The sequence below is a fragment of the Bactrocera tryoni genome, unplaced genomic scaffold, assembly GCF_016617805.1.
Source record: "Bactrocera tryoni isolate S06 unplaced genomic scaffold, CSIRO_BtryS06_freeze2 scaffold_7, whole genome shotgun sequence".
Classification (NCBI taxonomy): domain Eukaryota; kingdom Metazoa; phylum Arthropoda; class Insecta; order Diptera; family Tephritidae; genus Bactrocera; species Bactrocera tryoni.
In genome coordinates, this window is record NW_024396366.1 from 22,205,908 (window position 1) to 22,225,647 (window position 19,740).

The 19,740-nt window shown below is 38.3% G+C and overlaps 1 protein-coding gene across 2 annotated transcripts in view; it reads right to left on the reverse strand.

Moving 5' to 3' along the window:
* Positions 1-2,166: 2,166 nt before the first annotated feature.
* LOC120781632 overlaps positions 2,167-19,740 on the reverse strand; it is a 34,201-nt gene continuing 16,627 nt past the window's right edge. The window contains exons 2-3 of one of the 2 annotated variants that reach the window (XM_040113861.1): positions 16,141-16,188; positions 2,167-2,432 (exon numbers count right to left, since the gene is read on the reverse strand). In XM_040113861.1, coding sequence (XP_039969795.1) covers positions 2,182-2,432; positions 16,141-16,188 — 299 coding nt within the window. In that variant the 3' untranslated portion in view covers positions 2,167-2,181. The remainder of the gene's footprint in view (positions 2,433-16,140; positions 16,189-19,740) is intronic. The other variant, XM_040113862.1, reaches the window with a different exon arrangement.

Below are 19,740 nucleotides of genomic sequence, written 5' to 3' on the forward strand. Positions count from 1 at the left end.
AAGGTTTCTTAATGAAATCATGTAATATGTTTTTATGGTAATAACATATTGTAACGAAAAGAATAGATAAAATCGTGACAAAACTTTCCTTAACCCCCATATTTTTATATAAAGATTTTCGAACTTGTGGCGGACTTTATATTATATATGTATATCAGTCAATGTCTGAGATATCTTAATAAAAATTTTTCTAATACAAGTGTGTATTTGTGCCTAAAAGAGATAAAATCGAGTAAATACTTCTCATAGCTCCAGCATACTAAATATTAACATTTCATTTTCAATCACTAGTCCCCATAAATGTGGCTCAAGTTCATTGATGCAACGTTGAATCTTCTCCAATGGGGCACTGGTGGTTGTTTCTTGTTGCAATATACCTATGGTTTTAAATAATCCTATAAAAAGAAAGAGAAGACGATCTGGAAATGGCTCTTAGAGTAATTAAGGTGTTTTACGGGGTTTTACGGGTATTTTTAAAACCACATATTGACCAGATCCATATCATTCAATATCGTCAAAAAACACTAGGTTATCAAAGAGCTGAAACATCCTATGAATCTCCGGTGACGAAGTATATACCACGATGCCTCGAAATAAGCATCCACAACCCCGAAGGAGTGATCCCGAGGAAACACCATTCCAGAAGAGGAGGACAACAGAGCCACGAAGAAAGCCGTTATAAAAAAATCCCCCATTGCTAAGCTCATCCGAGGTCATAGATGGCAGACACTGAACGGCCTGGTTAACAATACTTAATGAATAACAACTGAGAAGTCACCTGAATAGTCCCCGACAGCACAAATTAAGAAATCCATCAACGAAGTAGGACCACGATACTGACAAATGATCTGAAAATGTTTAATGTATACGTCGTTAGGTTGGTCTTATAGGCTCAGTGGAGTTAATTCCTGATTAGTGCTATGGTCCCAGTTCTGAACACTAACTCCCATAAAGTTTCGTGTCAACCCTCGAGTGGGCTCCCTGAAATACTTAGATAACCACAGGGACCGAAAGTGCAATCATACGATCGAGCGGCGATAGTTGCTTGAAGCACGGACCCTTATGACATGAAAACATTAAAAAGGTGCGAATAGACGACGAATCAAATGCCTCCAGAAGGCAAAGCAAGATTGCACGGCAACTGTCTGCACACAAACAACCAGACAACAAGACCCCCTCATCCAAACGAATTTCGCGAAATCGACACACGTCTCGAATGCAAGAAATCTTTCTGAAAATGAGAGCAGAAGCGAATGAGGTGCTCCTAAAGTGTGACGAATCCCTCAAAGGATGGAGCTAACAATGCCAAGATAGCCGAACGAACGCAACGAGATCCTTAGATGCATGCAACGAACTAGCTGATGTCTCCACGCCTGTGACAATTCCTCGTAAATGGAATGCACCAAGTAATAAAGCGTTAAGTTTTTGGAATTAGAAATAAAGATAAGTATGTGTAGTAGTCATGACTTTGGGACTTTTATTTAAAAAATCCAGTAATCTAACTCAAAAGTGAGATGCGAGGTAGATTATTTATTTTATGAGTTAATTTTTTTGAAGTGGTTAAATTTTTGAAGATTCCAACTCTGAAAAAGGAACTGGAGGGACGTGGTTTAGTACATGATAGAATAAAGACCGAATTACTATCACGGTTTCGAACGGCCATTTAAGCGGAAAACACTAGTGCTGAAGAATATGCTCTTTAATCGGAACTAGATGAAGAAACAACGAACATAAAAGGAAACGACGAGTTTCAGTGCGCATCAAAAGTTAAGGATATGGACACATTTTTGTCTGCAATTTCGCAGATTTCAACTTAAATGTCACAGATGTCAATGCATCAATTGTAACGATTTTATCGAGTATCCTCACAATCAGAAAATCAAAATTCTTGATAAACAATATTACAGTTCATTATTGGATCGATTTGACGTCAAAAATAAAACCAATAACAAAAAAAAAAAATAAAAAATAAAAAAGCCTGTCAAGAAAGAGTCGGGAATTCTTCATTTTCCCCTCTCATAACCCTCTTATATGGAAGACAGGTACATTTTTTTCCTAGGTTGGTACATCTCTCCTGACATAAACAGCTGCTGTAAACACACTTGTTGACCGATCGCGCTAATTTTTGGCATCATAATTAAGGACAGTTGTACCAAGCTAGTAAAAAAATTTACCTGTCTTTCATATAAGCAGGAGATTTAAATGAGGAATTCCCGATATTTTCTGGGCAGGGTGTATATGTACATATTTATAAGTACAATGTTTGCATATAATTACAATACTTACTGTTGCTGGAGAATTTAGTTTGACGACACACGGTAAAACAGCCAAACCACCTTTCTGTGCTATAACACGAGTACTATTCTTTGTACTAAAATGAGATTGACTTGATTCCATGAAATGGTTTTTTATAGGTGACATTTTACTGACATCTGCAAAAACACAATAAGTACAGCTTAAGGATAAAGATTAAACAGAGATTTTATTGTACAGTTTGGCAAGTCTACCTAGTAAGAAAAGACTAAACTGAGACTAACAAAATTCGCATTTTCACAGCACATATGAAAATCTCTCAAATTAGAAATTTGTAACAGAGCGAAAAGCGGTATTATCTATTTTCATACTCTTGCCACATGTAATATTCTAAGCTATATACACTATAAGGTACCCTAAAATTAAATCAAGCTTTAAAATTTTCGCCATTTCAAAATCTTTTACAGTTGACGAAGTTAAAACCTTATTCCGAACATATTTTTCATGAAAGTCTCAACCAGGTACCTCCAAGCTTTCATAATTTTTGAAATATTGTTAAATAATAAAGACATTTTGTTCTACCGCGTAAACCCCCATTTTTACTAAGCCTAAACTCTGCAACAGTTCATTTGTTTTTCTTTAGGGTTGTCAACACTTTACTATATACTTGCCTGCAAATTTAAATTAAATTTAATTTTGGGACACCCTGTATTTAATTTCAATATGTGAACAAAACTATTAAACTCTGTAGCAACATGTTTCAAGAGTATAATATGTTTCATTAACACTGCGATGTCAGAGGACATGACCAAATTTGCTTCCATGCTGCATAACATGGAACTACTCAGCAATCTGCATTCTTATACCCTGAACAAGGTATATTAAGTTTGCCACGAAATTTGTAACACCCAGAAGGAAGCGTCGGAGCCCTATAAAGTATATACTTGTATTTAAATGATCAGTATGTTGAGTTGAGTCGATTTAGCCATGTCCGTCTGTGGTCTGTGTGTATATATACAACTAGACCCTCAGTTTTTAAGATATCGTTTTGAAATTTTGCAAACGTCATTTTCTCTTCAAGAAGCTGCTCATTTGTCGGTACTGCCGATATCAGACCACAATAACATATAGCTGCCATACAAACTGAACGACACAGGTTATTTTCGATAATAATGTAATATACGAAAAAATTGTTCAGATCGGTTAACTATAGCTTATAGCTGCCATACAAACTGAATGATCGGAATCAAATGTTTGCATGGGAAACTTCCTCATTTGACGATATATCTTCGCGAAATTTGGTATGAGTTATTGTTCATATAAATAATGTAATATCGGAAGAAATTGTTCATATCGGATTACTTTAGCATATAGATGCCATACAAACTGAATGATCAGAGTCAAATGCTTGCATTGGAGACTTATTCAGTTAACGAGATATATTCTGCAATTTCACCGTGGTTTATTCTCTAAGGCAACGTTACAATAGTTGAAGAACTACAACATTTCAAAGCATAACAAAACCTGCAATACCAATTGAAAAATCAAAATTAAGTTCTTATGTGACAAAAAATGTTCATAAAATTTAGCATAGATTATTGCCCCAGGTATCTCTTTAATCTTCAAAAGAACTGTTAAGTTCGGACTGCCATACAAACTGACCAATCAAAATCAAGTTCATATATGGGCAACTTTGGCTAAATGTCATCACAACTACTTTTTTCGTTAAATAGCGAACCAATTTTCTTCGCAATGTAATATAGTTTGTAGGTGTAACGGAACTAATTAATATTCTACATTATTTTTGTTATATTGCAATCAGAATTAACCACTATGCAAATAATATATTCTAAGCAAATCGTTTACTATATTAATTATTTTCCACGTGTAACGTGTAGCTTAACGAGACAACAAGTTGAAAATTATATTTTATCATATATCAATAATAAAACAAGGTGTGTTCCAAAGTAAACAGGACTTTGAAAAACAAAACAGAACAAATGATATGTTCCACAGTGAACAGGATTTTGAAAAAAAAAACATATGTTTTTTTCGGTAAAATCAATTTACTTTATTCAAAGTAGCCTCCTTCTGCTCCGATACAGTTTTTTTCACGGTCCAAAAGCATGTCGAACGAGTGTTTTAGCTCTTTGGCCGGTATGGCCGCCAGTATGCCGGTGCAAGCCTTTTGAATGACCTCTACGTCTGCATAACGCTTCCCTTTCATGAGCAAATGCATTTTTCTGAAAAGGAAGAAGTCGCACGGTTCCATATCAGGTGAATACGAGAAGTGGTTAATGGTTAAAATGTGAATGTTGGATTCTGAGCAATTTTTGCGGAACAAACCGCGTACACACCTTTCGTAAGCCCAAATGTTCGGTCAAAATGCTATAATTCGATGTTTTGGAGATGTTCAATTCCATTTCCATGAATTTCAATAATGATTTCGGCCAATTGATGAATTTACGCACAGTTTCGATGGAATTTCCTGTTATCACGGACTTTGATTGGTCCACATGTTGATCAAAAGTCCTTTTTACTTTGGAAAGCACCTTGTAGAGCATTAATTTTTTAAACATAATTATCCTGTTTTAAAACCCTACAAAACAAAACAAAACCTAGGTAATAAACAAAGTTGGAAGGTTAGGTAAAGTGTAACCAGGTAAAAAACATATGTACGAGGTATGACAATTAAGTAATGAGACTGATTCCATAAAAACCGTATATTTGAAAATTATTCTACAACTCTGCCATCCCCTTCAAGGTAGTCCCCTTGGGCAGCTATACAGCGATTCCATGATTCCGTTTTCCATGCTTTTTTTACGAAACAAAAAAAGTCACAGGGTGACATGTCGGGTGAATAAGGCGGCTGTTGCAACACGGCGATCCCTTTAGAGGCCAAATACTGGGACACGCTGAAGGCGGCGTGGCACGGCGCGTTGTCGTGATGAAGGATCCAGTTACGAGCGATGTCTAAGCGCACCCTGTTGACTCGTTTTTGCAATCTTTCGAGTACCTGGCAATAGTAGACTTGATTCGCAGTTTTCCCCGGTGGAACGAATTCTTTGTGGACGATTCCACGGCTATCAAAAAAGGCAATAATCATCGTTTTCACCTTCGACTTGCTCATGCGAGCTTTTTTCGGGCGGGGGGGGGGCGCGCGGAGACAACCATTGTAAGCTTGGGCACCACTAAGACCACTATCACCATACACTCTTACAATTTTATCGTACGTTTTCGGAGCTGTTTCGCCAAATCAGGCGCAAAATTTTATCGCGACGCATTGCTCTTGATTTCGTTTTTCCATTTTCGTGACGAGCACTACAAACACACGTCTACTCAACTTGACTCAACGCAGGCGAACTAAACAAGCTAGGGCGATGGTACATATATCAATGGAGAGGGGAGGGATGCCGGAAAAAGAGAAAGGGAATTTCACAGGTCACAGGTCACAGGGTCACAGGCTTACCACAAGCGCGGCAATAAAATCAGTCTGTCTCTTTTTTTTTAAATAATCATTATTTTTTTGAAATATTTTATTATTTATTTATTTATTATTAATATTTAACTGCTAATTTTTTTTGTATATTTTTTATTGGTGTAAATAATTTATATTAATTTATAATAATGCCAAGAGTACCTAGGCAGTCGCAAGAACAAAGGCGTCGCAATGCTTTGAATCGAAGCCGACACAACATAGCCAAAATTTGAAAATAAATCGACTGAGGAACGCCGGCTATACTTGTATTGCACAATTACGCAGATCAGAGAATTCGGGACAGTTCTGCACGTTCCAAAAGACGACAAAATCTAATTCACAGAGCTGCGAAGCAGGAGCGCGACGCAATAGGACATTCAAACCAACGACTGGATTCAGAATGCAGAGCTGAGGAGCAGAAACGCAACACCACGGAACATTTAATTAGGCGAACGAACCCAGAATGTAGGTCAGCGAAGCAGAAGCGCGACACAATAGGACGTTCAATAAGGCGTTTGATTTCGGACTGGTGAGTTGAGGAACAGAAACGCAACACCGCGGAACACTCCACCAGACGAACAAATCCAGAATATAAAACAACGGGCCAGGAGCGCGACACAATAGGACTAACAAGCAAGCGCTTGAATCCGGAATATAGAGCAGCAGAGAAGGAGCGATATACAATGGAACGACGCCAGAATCCAATAACCAGAGAAGAAGAAAGGCAACGAGATGCAGCATTGAGGATAAGTCGTCCAGGAGATCCAATAAGACGACGTCGGGAACAAATTTTAAATTCTTCTCAAAAAAGAGTGACACGCAAACCAAATCAGGCAACAACTTCCAAATGAGCAGGAATCAATGTTGGAAAGAGTACAATTCCATAGGTCAGATCCTTCAAATCGTGAATTGGGGAGCAAAAGGTAAGCCAGGAGGAATATCAGATGACGTCACGAACTTTCTACTGATGCACTGCTAGAAGAACAAGCACGTCAACGTCAAGCTGCCAATATCTTTGATATGTACGTATTGTTAATAAATAAAGGGCCCACTGAAATATGAGTGTGTTGTGGGGGCACTTGGTTCCCTCACCAAGTAAAAAGCTAGAAATACGTTAGACCTCATCAAAGTTCACGAACTCGGAAGATGCTGGAAAAGTTTTTTACTTGTCATCGAAGTTTCCGTCTTCGGACCAAAAATTTAATTTTTGCAGCACCTGCTATCGGATTGTCAAACAAGGTAAACTATCAAATATCTGCTTCTTAGAAGGATTGGAGTTTCCTGATATTCCGGAATGTCTTCAGGATTAAACGTGTCTGGAGGAAAGGCTAATATCCCCGAGAATCCCATTTATCCACATCATATCCTTAGGATATGAAAGACAATCTGCTATTCGTGAAGCAGTAGTAAATATCCCGATTTCTGTTGGTGAGACAGTCACCATGCTGCCACGAAGATTTGACAACTGCCGTATTATTCAAGTGCACCTGAAACATCGTTTGGAATATCAGCAAAATTTTATGACGGAGACAGTGCGACCAGCAAAAATATTGCAGGCACTAAATTATCTGTTGGGTACAGAGCTCTACGTCAAACACAACATTCAAATGTCAAGTGATTGGCTGGAAACTGTACCATTTATTGCGGATCCTGCAGATGAGGTAGCAGTAAGAAACCTGCTTTTTTTGCCCGTCAGGAAAATGTACAGGAAATGGAAGAGTAATTAAATCCAGGTGGCCAGGAAACTTTGATGGACAGTCGTTCTACATAGAAACTGTATTGATGTTTCTTCTTCTTCTTAATTGGCGTAGACACCGCTTACGCGATTATAGCCGAGTTAACAACAGCGCGCCAGTCGTTTCTTCTTTTCGCTGCGTGGCGCCAATTGGATATTCCAAGCGAAGCCAGGTCCTTCTCCACTTGGTCCTTCCAACGGAGTGGAGGTCTTCCTCTTCCTCTGCTTCCCCGGCGGGTACTGCTTCGAATACTTTCAGAGCTGGAGTGTTTTCATCCATCCGGACAACATGACCAGCCAGCGTAGCCGCTGTCTTTTAATTCGCTGAACTATGTCAATGTCGTCATATATCTCGTACAGCTCATCGTTCCATCGGATGCGATATTCGCCGTGGCCAATGCGCAAAGGACCATAAATCTTTCGCAGAATTTTTCTCTCGAAAACTCGTAACGTCGACTCATCGGTTGCTGTCATCGCCCAAGCCTCTGCACCATATAGCAGGACGGGAATTATGAGCGACTTAAAGAGTTTAGCTTTTGTTCGTCGAGAGAGGACTTTACTTTTCAATTGCCTACTGAGTCGGAAGTAGCACCTGTTGGCAAGAGCAATCCTGCGTTGGATTTCCAGGCTGACATTATTGGTGGTATTAATGCTGGTTCCTAAATAGACGAAATTATCTACAACTTCAAAGTTATGACTGTCAACAGTGACGTGAGAGCCAAGTCGCGAGTGCGACGACTGTTTTTTTGATGACAGGAAATATTTCGTTTTGCCCTCGTTCACTACCAGACCCATTTTCTGTGCTTCCTTGTCCAGCCTAGAGAAAGCAGAACTAACGGCGCGGGTGTTGAGGCCGATGATATCAATATCGTCGGCATACGCCAGCAGCTGTACACTCTTATAGAAGATGGTACCTTCTCTGTTTAGTTCTGCAGCTCGAACTATTTACTCCAGGAGCAGGTTGAAGAAGTCGCACGATAGGGAGTCGCCTTGTCTGAAACCTCGTTTGGTATCGAACGGCTCGGAGAGGTCCTTCCCGATCCTGACGGAGCTTTTCGTGTTGTTCAACGTCAGTTTACACAGCCGTATTAGTTTTGCGGGGATACCAAATTCAGACATCGCGGCATAAAGGCAGCTCCTTTTCGTGCTGTCGAAAGCAGCTTTGAAATCGACGAAGAGGTGGTGTGTGTCGATAAAAACGTTAAAACAGCATTGATGTTTCACCCATGGATAAATGAGGAAACCGAGCTCTTAAATAATGATGTCGAGAGTGTTTGCAACGCACACAAGGAGCAAATTGAGCAGAATAAGCTCAAACATGACAAATTTTTGATCCAACGAGCTTGAACGGATTCTGCAAAACCTACATGTTTCAGCGGAAGGAACAGCTGATGACAAAGCTGCCTTTCAACTTTTGGATCACGAATTCAGAGCTCTAGCTGTTCCAGAGATGTTAATGTCTTTCACGAACAACAATAGTGTGGAAGTGGCGGTTCGATTAATTAAGCTACCACTAATATTATAAGGAGATTTACTGGAAATGGTACAATCACTTAACAACAAGCAGAGGGAATATTTTACTCATGTAATGCACAATGTCAGTAAGAAGAAAATCTTCAAAGGATATATCGCAGGTGGTGCTGGAGTCGGCAAAACTCGGCTTATAACGACTATATATCAGTCGTTGACATTGCGCGCTAACACTGTACCAGAAACTAACCCTGAAACAACCACGGTGTTACTCTGCGCACCCACTGGCAAATCAGCATTTAGAATTGGAGGTCAAACACTGTCTTCCGTTTTTTTCACTTCCCGTCAACCAGGACGACCTACGATCTTCGGCGGAGAACTATTCAAGCTAATCTCATAAATATTAGGCTTATAATAATTGATGAAATTTCAATGGTTGGAGAAAGGTGTTTGCGTATTTAGGTGGTAGGCTAAAGCAAATTTTTAGGAGCAGTGCTTACTTTGGAAGCATTCCAATTATCGTGTTTGGTGACTTAAAACAGTTGCCACCAGTGGGAGATCGATGGCTATTTTCCCCGAATAGTCAATCAATTCGATACTTCGAGCTCACCGAAATAATGCGTCAGCGTGAAGATCAGGAATTTGCCATCGCTTTAAATAACATGTCAGAGGGAAATATGACACACGCTGATATCCAATTAATCAAAAACAGGGAAAAGACCTCTAACGAGATACCCAACGAAGCCAACCATCTCTTTTATTCAAATGCTGGAGCAAATAATTTCAATATAACAAAACTGGCGAACACGATGACCGACGAGTTCGTTTCGACTGAGAAGGATACAATTAAATCAAGTTCCTTAACAGAACGCAGCAGAGCAAACATATTAGAAGATGTGAAGGGTTTCAAACCATCAGAAACACAGGGAATGCATCATACATTGTAGCTCAAAACATCGAATAAATATATGGTAACAGTCAACATAAGCACGAGTGATGGATTAGTAAATGGTGCTACAGGGGAACTAATGCAGGTGGATACCGAATCGCCTGGATCTGAAAGCACAGTGGCGCGACTATGGATGAAACTCGCAGAATAAAGAATTGGAAGCTTTGCACATTCAAAGCAGCCGCATAGTCTCAATGCAGATTGGACACCAATCATGAACGTGGTCCGATCATTCCAACACAAGCGAAATGAAGAAATAACCGTATAACGTAGACAGTTCCCTGTCATTCCAGCTGAAGCCATTACGATACATAAAAGCCAAAGTGGAACATACGCTCAAGTTGCGGTTCATCTAGAGGGTAGAGTTAGCAGGTCAGTTTTATATGTAAGATGAAGATGAGACACATGTGCCAATGGATTCTATATAATCGAGGAAATTTTCTCCTCCGAACCCATTTGGACAGCAGAATCTCATTGAAACTCAACTTAAAAGATTGAGGACAGAAGGGGCGTTGACGACATGCTAAAAATTTTTAGACGCAAAATCGGAACAACGCTGGGATATTTACGAGTATCACCAAAATGTTAGGAGTCTAAACAGAATATTTCGGATATCAGATCAGATAAACTGATTTTTTCCGCCACAACAAAACAGCAATAGATTGGGTATAGACAAACATTGATCCAGCATTGACCTCATGTATCACATAGTAAACACCACATTGGGATCATGATCATAGGAATATTTTTAAGTTTTAGAAAATAGATACGTTATGTACATATGTAGATATATGTATGTTAGATTCAATATTAATATAACTTAGTATAATAATATAAGGAGTAAGTCATAAGTATGAGTAATGTAATTTATATAGCATAAATATGTATTATAGAAATATAAATACATATAAAATATATTTGCTCTGTGATTTTATTAAGCAACGATTCTCTACTCGTCTTGCACTCCTGCTCTCTGAGAGCACTCGTCAACAACTCGGTATAAGGGAACTGTGGGACGGCATTTCAAACTCCTTACGTACAGCTGCTACCTAAACCATTGGTTTTTGGACAGTGCAAAAGAACAGCTGGTACGACGAGGAGTGCCATGTCGCACCGGGGAGAAAACAGGCTGCCTACCTCGCAACGTTACGATCGACCACAGCACGTGCGGGATGGGATAGATACCGAGAGTTGAAGAGGAAAGCGAGACGCATTTGCAGACAGAAAAAGAAAGAAGTCGGAATGCGTGAGTATGAAGAGCTTGATAAGCTGGCCGACAGGGGTAATGCTCGAAAATTCTACGAAAAAATGCGGCGGCTTACACAAGGTTTCAAGACCAGAGCATACTCTTGTAGCACCCCAAGGTGTTCTAGTCACCGATGCTCAGAGCATACTTAAATTATGGAGGGAACATTTCACCAGCCTGCTGAATGACAGTGAACGTACAACACCAGGAGAAGGCGAACCCGAGTCCCAAATCGATGACGATTGAGCAGACGTTCCATTGCTCGACTATGAAGAAGTTCGAATAGCTATTACCCGCCTGAAGAACAACAAAGCGGCGGGGGCCGATGGATTGCCGGCCGAGCTATTCAAACGCGGCGGCGAAGTGATAAGGAGCATGCATCAGCTTCTGTGTAAAATATGGTCGGACGAAAGCATGCCCAACGATTGGAATTTAAGTGTGCTATGCCCAATCCATAAAAAAGGAAACCCCACAATCTGCGCCAACTACAGTGGAATAAGCCTCCTCAACATCGCGTATAAGGTTCTATCGAGCGTATTGTGTGAAAGATTAAAGTCCACCGTCAACAAGCTGATTAGACCTTATCATTGTGGCTTTAGACCTTGCAAATCAACAATCGACCAGATATTCACCATGCGCCAAATCTTGGAAAAGACCCGTGAAAGAAGAATCGACAGACACCACCTCTTCGTCGATTTCAAAGCTGCTTTCGACAGCACGAAAAGGAGCTGCCTTTATGCCGCGATGTCTGAATTTGGTATCCCCGCAAAACTAATACGCCTGTGTAAACTGACGTTGAGTACCACCACAAGCTCCGTCAGGATCGGGAAGGACTTCTCCGAGTCGGTCGATACCAAACGAGGTTTTAGACAAGGCGACTTCCTATCGGGCGACTTCTTCAACCTGCTTCTGGAGAAAATAGTTCGAGCTGCAGAACTAAATAGAGAAGGTACCATCTTTTATAAGAGTGTACAGCTGCTGGCGTATGCCGATGATATAGATATCATCGGCCTCAACACCCGCGCCGATAGTTCTGCTTTCTTCAGACTGGAAAAGGAAGCAAAGCACATGGGTCTGGCAGTGAACGAGGGCAAAACGAAATATCTCCTGTCATCAAAAAAACAGTCGTCGCACTCGCGACTTGGCCCTCACGTCTGTGTTGACAGTCATAACTTAGAAGTCGTAGATAATTTCGTCTATCTTGGAACCAGCGTAAACACCACCAACAATGTCAGCCTGGAAATCCAACGCAGGATAACTCTTGCCAACAGGTGCTACTTCGGACTGAGTAGGCAATTGGGACGCAAAGTCCTCTCTCGACGAACAAAAACCAAACTCTATAAGTCATCTATAAGACATATATATAAGTCATATATAAGACATCGGCGACGCTGGCTAGGTCACCTTGTCCGAATGGACGAAAACACTCCAGCTCTGAAAGTATTCGACGTAGTACCCGCCGGGGGAAGCAGAGGAAGAGAAAGACCTCCATTCCGTTGGAAGGATCAAGTGGAGAAGGACTTGGCTTCGCTTGGAATATCCAATTGGCGCCACATAGCGAAAAGAAGAAACGACTGGTGCGCTGTTGTTAACTCGGCTATAATCGTGTAAGCGGTGTCTGCGCCAGTAAAGAAAAAGATATATGTGATAATATATAAATATTATAACTTTCTTTTATCATTTTTTTCATTAAGCCTATGTTAATAATGATGGTCAGAGAAGGTTCATGTAAAGGTTTATGTTAAAGTACATATTCATTTAATACTATTTACTACTACTCGAAGTAGAGAGCTTATTCTTCTTCTTCTTGATTGCATTCGATAAGGGCCAAACTTCATGAACAATTACTATGCTTCAGTTCCGTGAGACCCTTGGTTAATATGTCCGCTGGAATTTTCTGTGTTGACATACATATACTCTAGTGTAATTGCCTTATCTCTTACGCAGTCTCGGATAAAATGATGCCGTACATCAATATGTTTCGTCCGAGGGTGGAAATTGAAGGATACTGCTAAGATTTTGCATTCTGGTTATTGTTAAATAACTTTACGCTAGCACACTCAATACCTCTTCCAAAACGCCTTTCTAATAAAGGTCTTCTTTAGCCGCCTCAGTTATGGTGATGTACTCTGACTCAGTACTGGAAGGTGAACCAGTACGTTGGTTCCGTGCTTCCCAACTTATAGACGACGTAGCATATATAAATGCAAAACTTGAATATGATGGTCTGTCTGTTGAATTTGCTTCCCAATCAGTATCGACTACACCATACTAATCTGCACCTGTCTTCTTATACAGTAAACTCTGTTGTATTGTGCTCTTCCAATGCTCTTCTGTGTAGTTGCTGTTAAATTGACTCATAAAATTTCCGGCATACGCTATATCTGGTCTTGTAGATACCGCTAAATACATCAAAGGGCCGATTAAGCTTTGATAGGGATATTTCGCCATAATCGCCTCATTTTTTGTATGTAGAGAAATGGTAAGTTTGCAATTCACTTCTATTGGCGTTTTCGAAGGATTTCACTCTAACATTCCGAATTGCTTCACTATTGATTCCGCGTATGTCTTCTGCGATATACAAATTTCGCCTTTTTCTAGATTCTGATGAAAATCTATACCCAAACAACGATTAACGTAACCGATAACCTTCATGTCGAAATGCTGCGAGAGCGTTTTCTTCGCTGTTTTTAACCAGCTTTCGTTATTTGATGTTGACAACAAATCATCTACGTAAATAATGGACAACAAAATGTTATCTCTTTCTCGACGTACGTAGAAACATGGATCAAATTTCGTTGATTTTAATCCAATCTTCTTTACTAGGCATACGGTATTTGCTCGTTGTAGAGCTGCTTGACACTCTCTTGCTGTTTGTTGTATTTCGCTACTATACTTTGTCAAACCTTTTAAGCCCACAGGTTGACCTCGTTGAATTTTCTTCAACACACTCATAAGTAAATCTGAAACATCCATGTAGATGTTTTCGTATAGATCTCCATTCAAATATGCGGTGACCACATCCATCTGATGTATCTGGAGATCCAGCTCTGTACTCAGTGCTGTAAAGAGCAGTACTGAAGTTGACCGTGCAACCGGAGAGGAAACTTCGTGAAAATCTTCCTCCGGTCGTTGAGCATAACCCTTTGCAACCAGTCGAACTTTCTTTAAATGTTCATCTTTGGTACGGAACACAAACTTGTTACCAATTACTTTACGATTCAAAGGCTTTTCAACAATTTGCCGAGTTTTGTTTCTCATATGCGCCAAATATTCGTCTTCAAGCGTCTTTATCCATAAAGACGCGTCCTCGCACTTCAATGCTTCCGCCAAAGTTTGCGGATCATGAATTATAAAACGTGCTTCGTCGCACTAGTAGAAATCATCTGCATAAGTAACCTCCTCCTCTGAATCCTTATTAGCAATAAAATGGCGATACACTTTTCGTGGTCGCCATCTTTGCCCCGAACGTACATATGATGGTCGACCTCTGCCACGTAGTTTATTACCTACACCTACCCCACAATTTGGCGTTGTTTATGCGACTTCATGGCATCTCGCCCCTCAACACAAAATTCATCACACCACACAACATTCAGCATACAACACAACATTCAGCACACAACCTACATCATCATACCACGCAACAAACCAACCACACTACAAACACATCATCATCATTTTCACCACCCAACCGATCAAAAAGGATTGGTTAGATCGGGGTGGCCCTAATTCGATTTCTACGCCCGAAAAAGATTCACACGTCTCGCCAGCTCTTCAACGGTTTATCCGCGTTCAGTTAATTTGTGGTCCAAAATTTGGAAAATCTTTTCGGTCGTGTGTGTGGTTGTGCACTGGCAGGAGCAGCAGTGAATACAGTACAAATAAAAGAAAAATTATATTTACTAAAAATATGAAATATTGTGAAAAGGAAAATTTATATATTTATTAAAAATATACCATATTGTGAAAAAGAAAAATTTATATATTTACTAAAAATATACCATATTGTGAAAAGGAAAATTTATATATTTACTAAAAATATAAAATATTGTGAACCAAATTTAAGTGCATCGATTGAATTTTTGCCCGGAAATATAAGTGGTTGAACTTTTACCTTTTCCCTTTAACTTATAAATCTTTCATTTAAACACAAGCAAAAAGGGATACATAACCACAGGCAAAGCGTAAGTATTCCCCCCACATCACCAGTGAAATTAAGTGAAGGAAACAAATGGTCCTTCGAGCCGCTTAGACAGACACCTACGATTTTAAAAGAACCCACCAAGAGGTGGAAAAGTGAAAAAAGTGGATGTGAACCTATCCAACAGAACAATTAAAAGTACACATGAGAAAAAATAATAATAAATAAATACGTACTTAAACATACATTAAGTGATCAAATCTACGAAATGGGCGCGAAACCAACTAAAACAAAACAAATAAAAAAAAACTAAAAATCAAGTACGGGCGCGGTAAAAACCATAATACGCAAACAACAACAAAAATAAAAACCCAAAACCTACATACGTATACAAGTATGTAGGATTCTCAACAGGCAAACAGCGTGGGAAGAGGAAAAGAACTCAACACGGAAGACATCACACAAGAAAAAAAAAACCAAGAAGACAAAAGGAGAATAAACAAGAGAAAAAACGAATAGATACACACACATACATAAATAAGAGTTGCTACCCATAAACCCTTGGCGGAGGAAAAAGTAAGTCCGTTCCAATTAAATTTTTAACAAAAGTATTTATGCGCATATGTATGTTTAAAATACAGTTTGAGCTGTAATACGAAATAACTCAACTGTTCTATACAAAAAACTGGTTAGACAGTTCGGTATATATGTACATACATACATATGTACATATGTACATAGGTACCGAAATAAATGAAAAAATTACGGTACCTGCTTATAGCTCATTTTGTGTTTCCAAGCACACTATAATTTTCGAAAATCAAAAAAAAAAAAATTTTTTTCCAAGTCAAGTATTATTACTTACATGTTCTGGTGATACCCCTTGGGCTAACAAAGCAACAAGCAGGATCGCCTATAATAAATAAGCAAAGGCGAGCAGAAAAAAGAAAATGCAAATACATACATATGTACACATATAAGTAAAGGTACTAAATTATATAAAAGATACATACATACATACATATGTGCATATTCATACATACATACAAAAATTTGTGGGCCATCAAACTTTGCGCGCCAAATTTTATATTCCGCAATTTATATACATATGTATATACATAGACATATGGTACATACATAAGTCAACTGTTTTAAGAAACATTTTTGAAAAACTGTTGCTAAACTACCTGCCTTCAAGCTTACTTCGTGTTTCCAAACACACCACAAAAAAAAACCAAATTTTCTAAGTCAAGTATTCTTACTTGCAAGTTCTGGTGATACCCCTTGTGCCAACAAAGCAACAAGCAGGATCGCTTTATCATATTATATGAGCAAAGGCAGAAGGAAAAAAACAACAACATAACAGTGGATATTTATGTATGTACATATATGTATGTATATCGCGATCCAACAATTTCTCTCCTTCATCTATCGTACGATTTCTCGCTCTATAAATATTTATCAACGAGCCAATAAAAAATTACAAATATATACATAACTTTATGCAAGTAATAATATATTAAATATATTTATTACTACGGTCAATGATTAAAAAAAAAAAAAAAAAAAGAACGGAACGGAACAAAATGAAATCAAAGTTCATGTACATGGAGGATATCCATATTATAACATTGAAAACTTAAAATTAACCAACATACATTTTTACGTATGCGCATTTATATATACATATATTCATACTTACAGCGTACAGCGGGTACTTATCGGAATTTAATTTTCGCGTTCCTTTTGACTAAAGCTTAGTACGCAGCTCTCAAGAAACGTAAAAACTTCATATAAAAAACGCTTAAGAAACGGTCAAGAAACTTTCCAGCGACAAATTTACTTGTACTAGTACGCAGCTCTCAAGAAATCTAGTACTAATTTTTAATACTTTTTTTCAGTAAAATGTAAATATGGCAAACCTGGGTTTGCGAAGAAACATCAAAAAAAAACAATTGTTCCTTGAAGGAAAATCGAAGTAATCGTCAAATTCATGCTAAATTAGTTGAAATCATTATTATGAAGTATATTTCATTTTGAAATGTTGCATAAAACCTACCAATCATCAACAACATTTCTTAAATCTCAATGAAAATATTTATGTTACCATACACATACACACATACATATTACGCACAAAGTTTGTTTTCTTTGTTTATTCTCTCTTGCTCTTCTAATGTAGATCATTCACAATGCGTAACCAGCTGTCAAAATTACTTGAGAAATAATGTATTTTTTTTCTTGAGCAATTACTTGAGAGCTGTGTACCAACCTTATAAATGCAATCTGAGAAATCAAAAGACGTTAAACCAAGAACACCTCAATTATTAGAAATTCCGAAAATGGCTGATGAAGATAAATCAGAAAGCACACATGCAGAAGCTACACGCTCGAAGCAGGGTGCCAAACAAAAAAAGAACCAAAGATAATTCAGTGTCAAGGTTCATAACTGAAAGTGACAGTTTTGTTAGAAACTGCACAAGATTTACAGCTTCCCCTATTAAGCTTAGTACGCAGCTCTCAAGAAAAGTAAAAACTTCATATAAAAAAACGTTTAAGAAACGGTCAAGAAATTTTCCTGCGATAAATTTACTTGTGCTAGTACGCAGCTCTCAAGAAATCTAGTACTCATTTTTCATACTTTTTTTAAGTTAAATGTGAATATGGCAAACCTGGTTTTGCGAAGAAACATCAAATCAACAATTATTTCTTGAAGGAAATTCGAAGTAATCGTCAAATTCATCCTAAATTAGTTGAAATCATTATTATGAAGTATATTCCATTTTAAAATGTTGTATACAACCTACCAATCATCAGCAACATTTCTTAAATCTCAATGAAAATATTTATGTTGCCATACACATACACACATATATATTACGCACAAAGATTGTTTTCTTTGATTATTCTCTCTTGCTCTTCTAATGTGGATCATTCACAATGCGTAACCAGCTGTCAAAATTACTTGAGAAATAATGTATTTTTCTTCTTGAAGCTTAGTACACAGCTCTCAAGAAACGTAAAAACTTCATATAAAAAAACGCTTAAGAAACGGTCAAGATACTTTCCTGCGACAAACTTACTTGTGCTAGTACGCAGCTCTCAAGAAATTTAGTACTCATTTTTCATACTTTTTTTAAGTTAAATGTGAATATGGCAAACCTGGTTTTGCGAAGAAACATCAAATCAACAATTATTTCTTGAAGGAAATTCGAAGTAATCGTCAAATTCATCCTAAATTAGTTGAAATCATTATTATGAAGTATATTCCATTTTAAAATGTTGTATACAACCTACCAATCATCAGCAACATTTCTTAAATCTCAATGAAAATATTTATGTTGCCATACACATACACACATACATATTACGCACAAAGTTTGTTTTCTTTGTTTATTCTCTCTTGCTCTTCTAATGTAGATCATTCACAATGCGTAACCAGCTGCCAAAATTACTTGAGAAATAATGTATTTTTTTTCTTGAGCAATTACTTGAGAGCTGCGTACCAACCAATGACAACACCGAATCGGTTCTAAATTTAAAAATTCAAAGCATAGATAGCATATGGGCACGCCTTCTGGCAGCATACGAGACAGTACTAGATACTGACGATGCTGAACTCCCAGAAAATATAAAAGCTTCGGCGTCAGCTAAGTATGAAATATGAATCTACAAAGGCAATGGTATTGGACCAAATAAATTTATTAAGGCCTTGTAGAGCCACTACTCCTCCTCCGAGAGTAGTTACGACTCAAAACGAAGAAATAGATACAGGTATATTCTTGAAAGTGCCAGCTTGTGACACTGAAGTTTTTCACGGAGGTTATGAGCAGTGGCCGTCCTTCCGGGACATGTTCACTGCCGTATACATTAACCATCCAAAACTTTCATGAGCTCAAAAGCTGTACCATCTCAGATACAAAACAAAAGGGGAAGCTGGCAGTATCGTCAAGCGTTTCGCTCTAAGTGACGAAAACTTTAATCTGGCTTGGGAAGCACTGGTCGAAAGATACGAAAATGAAAGAGTATTGGTAGACAACCAAATAACAATTTTAATGAATTTACCAAAAATTCTACAAGAAACCAGCCAAGAGTTTCAAAAACTATACTCGACAGTGACTAATTGTTTATCTGTGTTAGAAACTCAAAAGATTTCCACAGAATCGTGGGACCCTATCCTAGTAAACATTTGTGCAGCAACAATGCCTGATGCTGCTTTGCTACGATGGGAGCAATCACTAGTGGCAAGAAAGAAATCGCCAAAATGGCATCAAATGAAAGACTTCTTAACAACTCAGTACGAAATAGCTGATCGAGTTGATAAAAAAACAGTCAAACAAAAAAATAATCAAAATGAGTCGAATAAAAACTTTTTTAAACTCCAAGCCAGCAATAATACACAATATAATAGGCACGCTAATAGAAGCCAAATATTTGTGTCAAACCAAACCAATAAATGGCAACC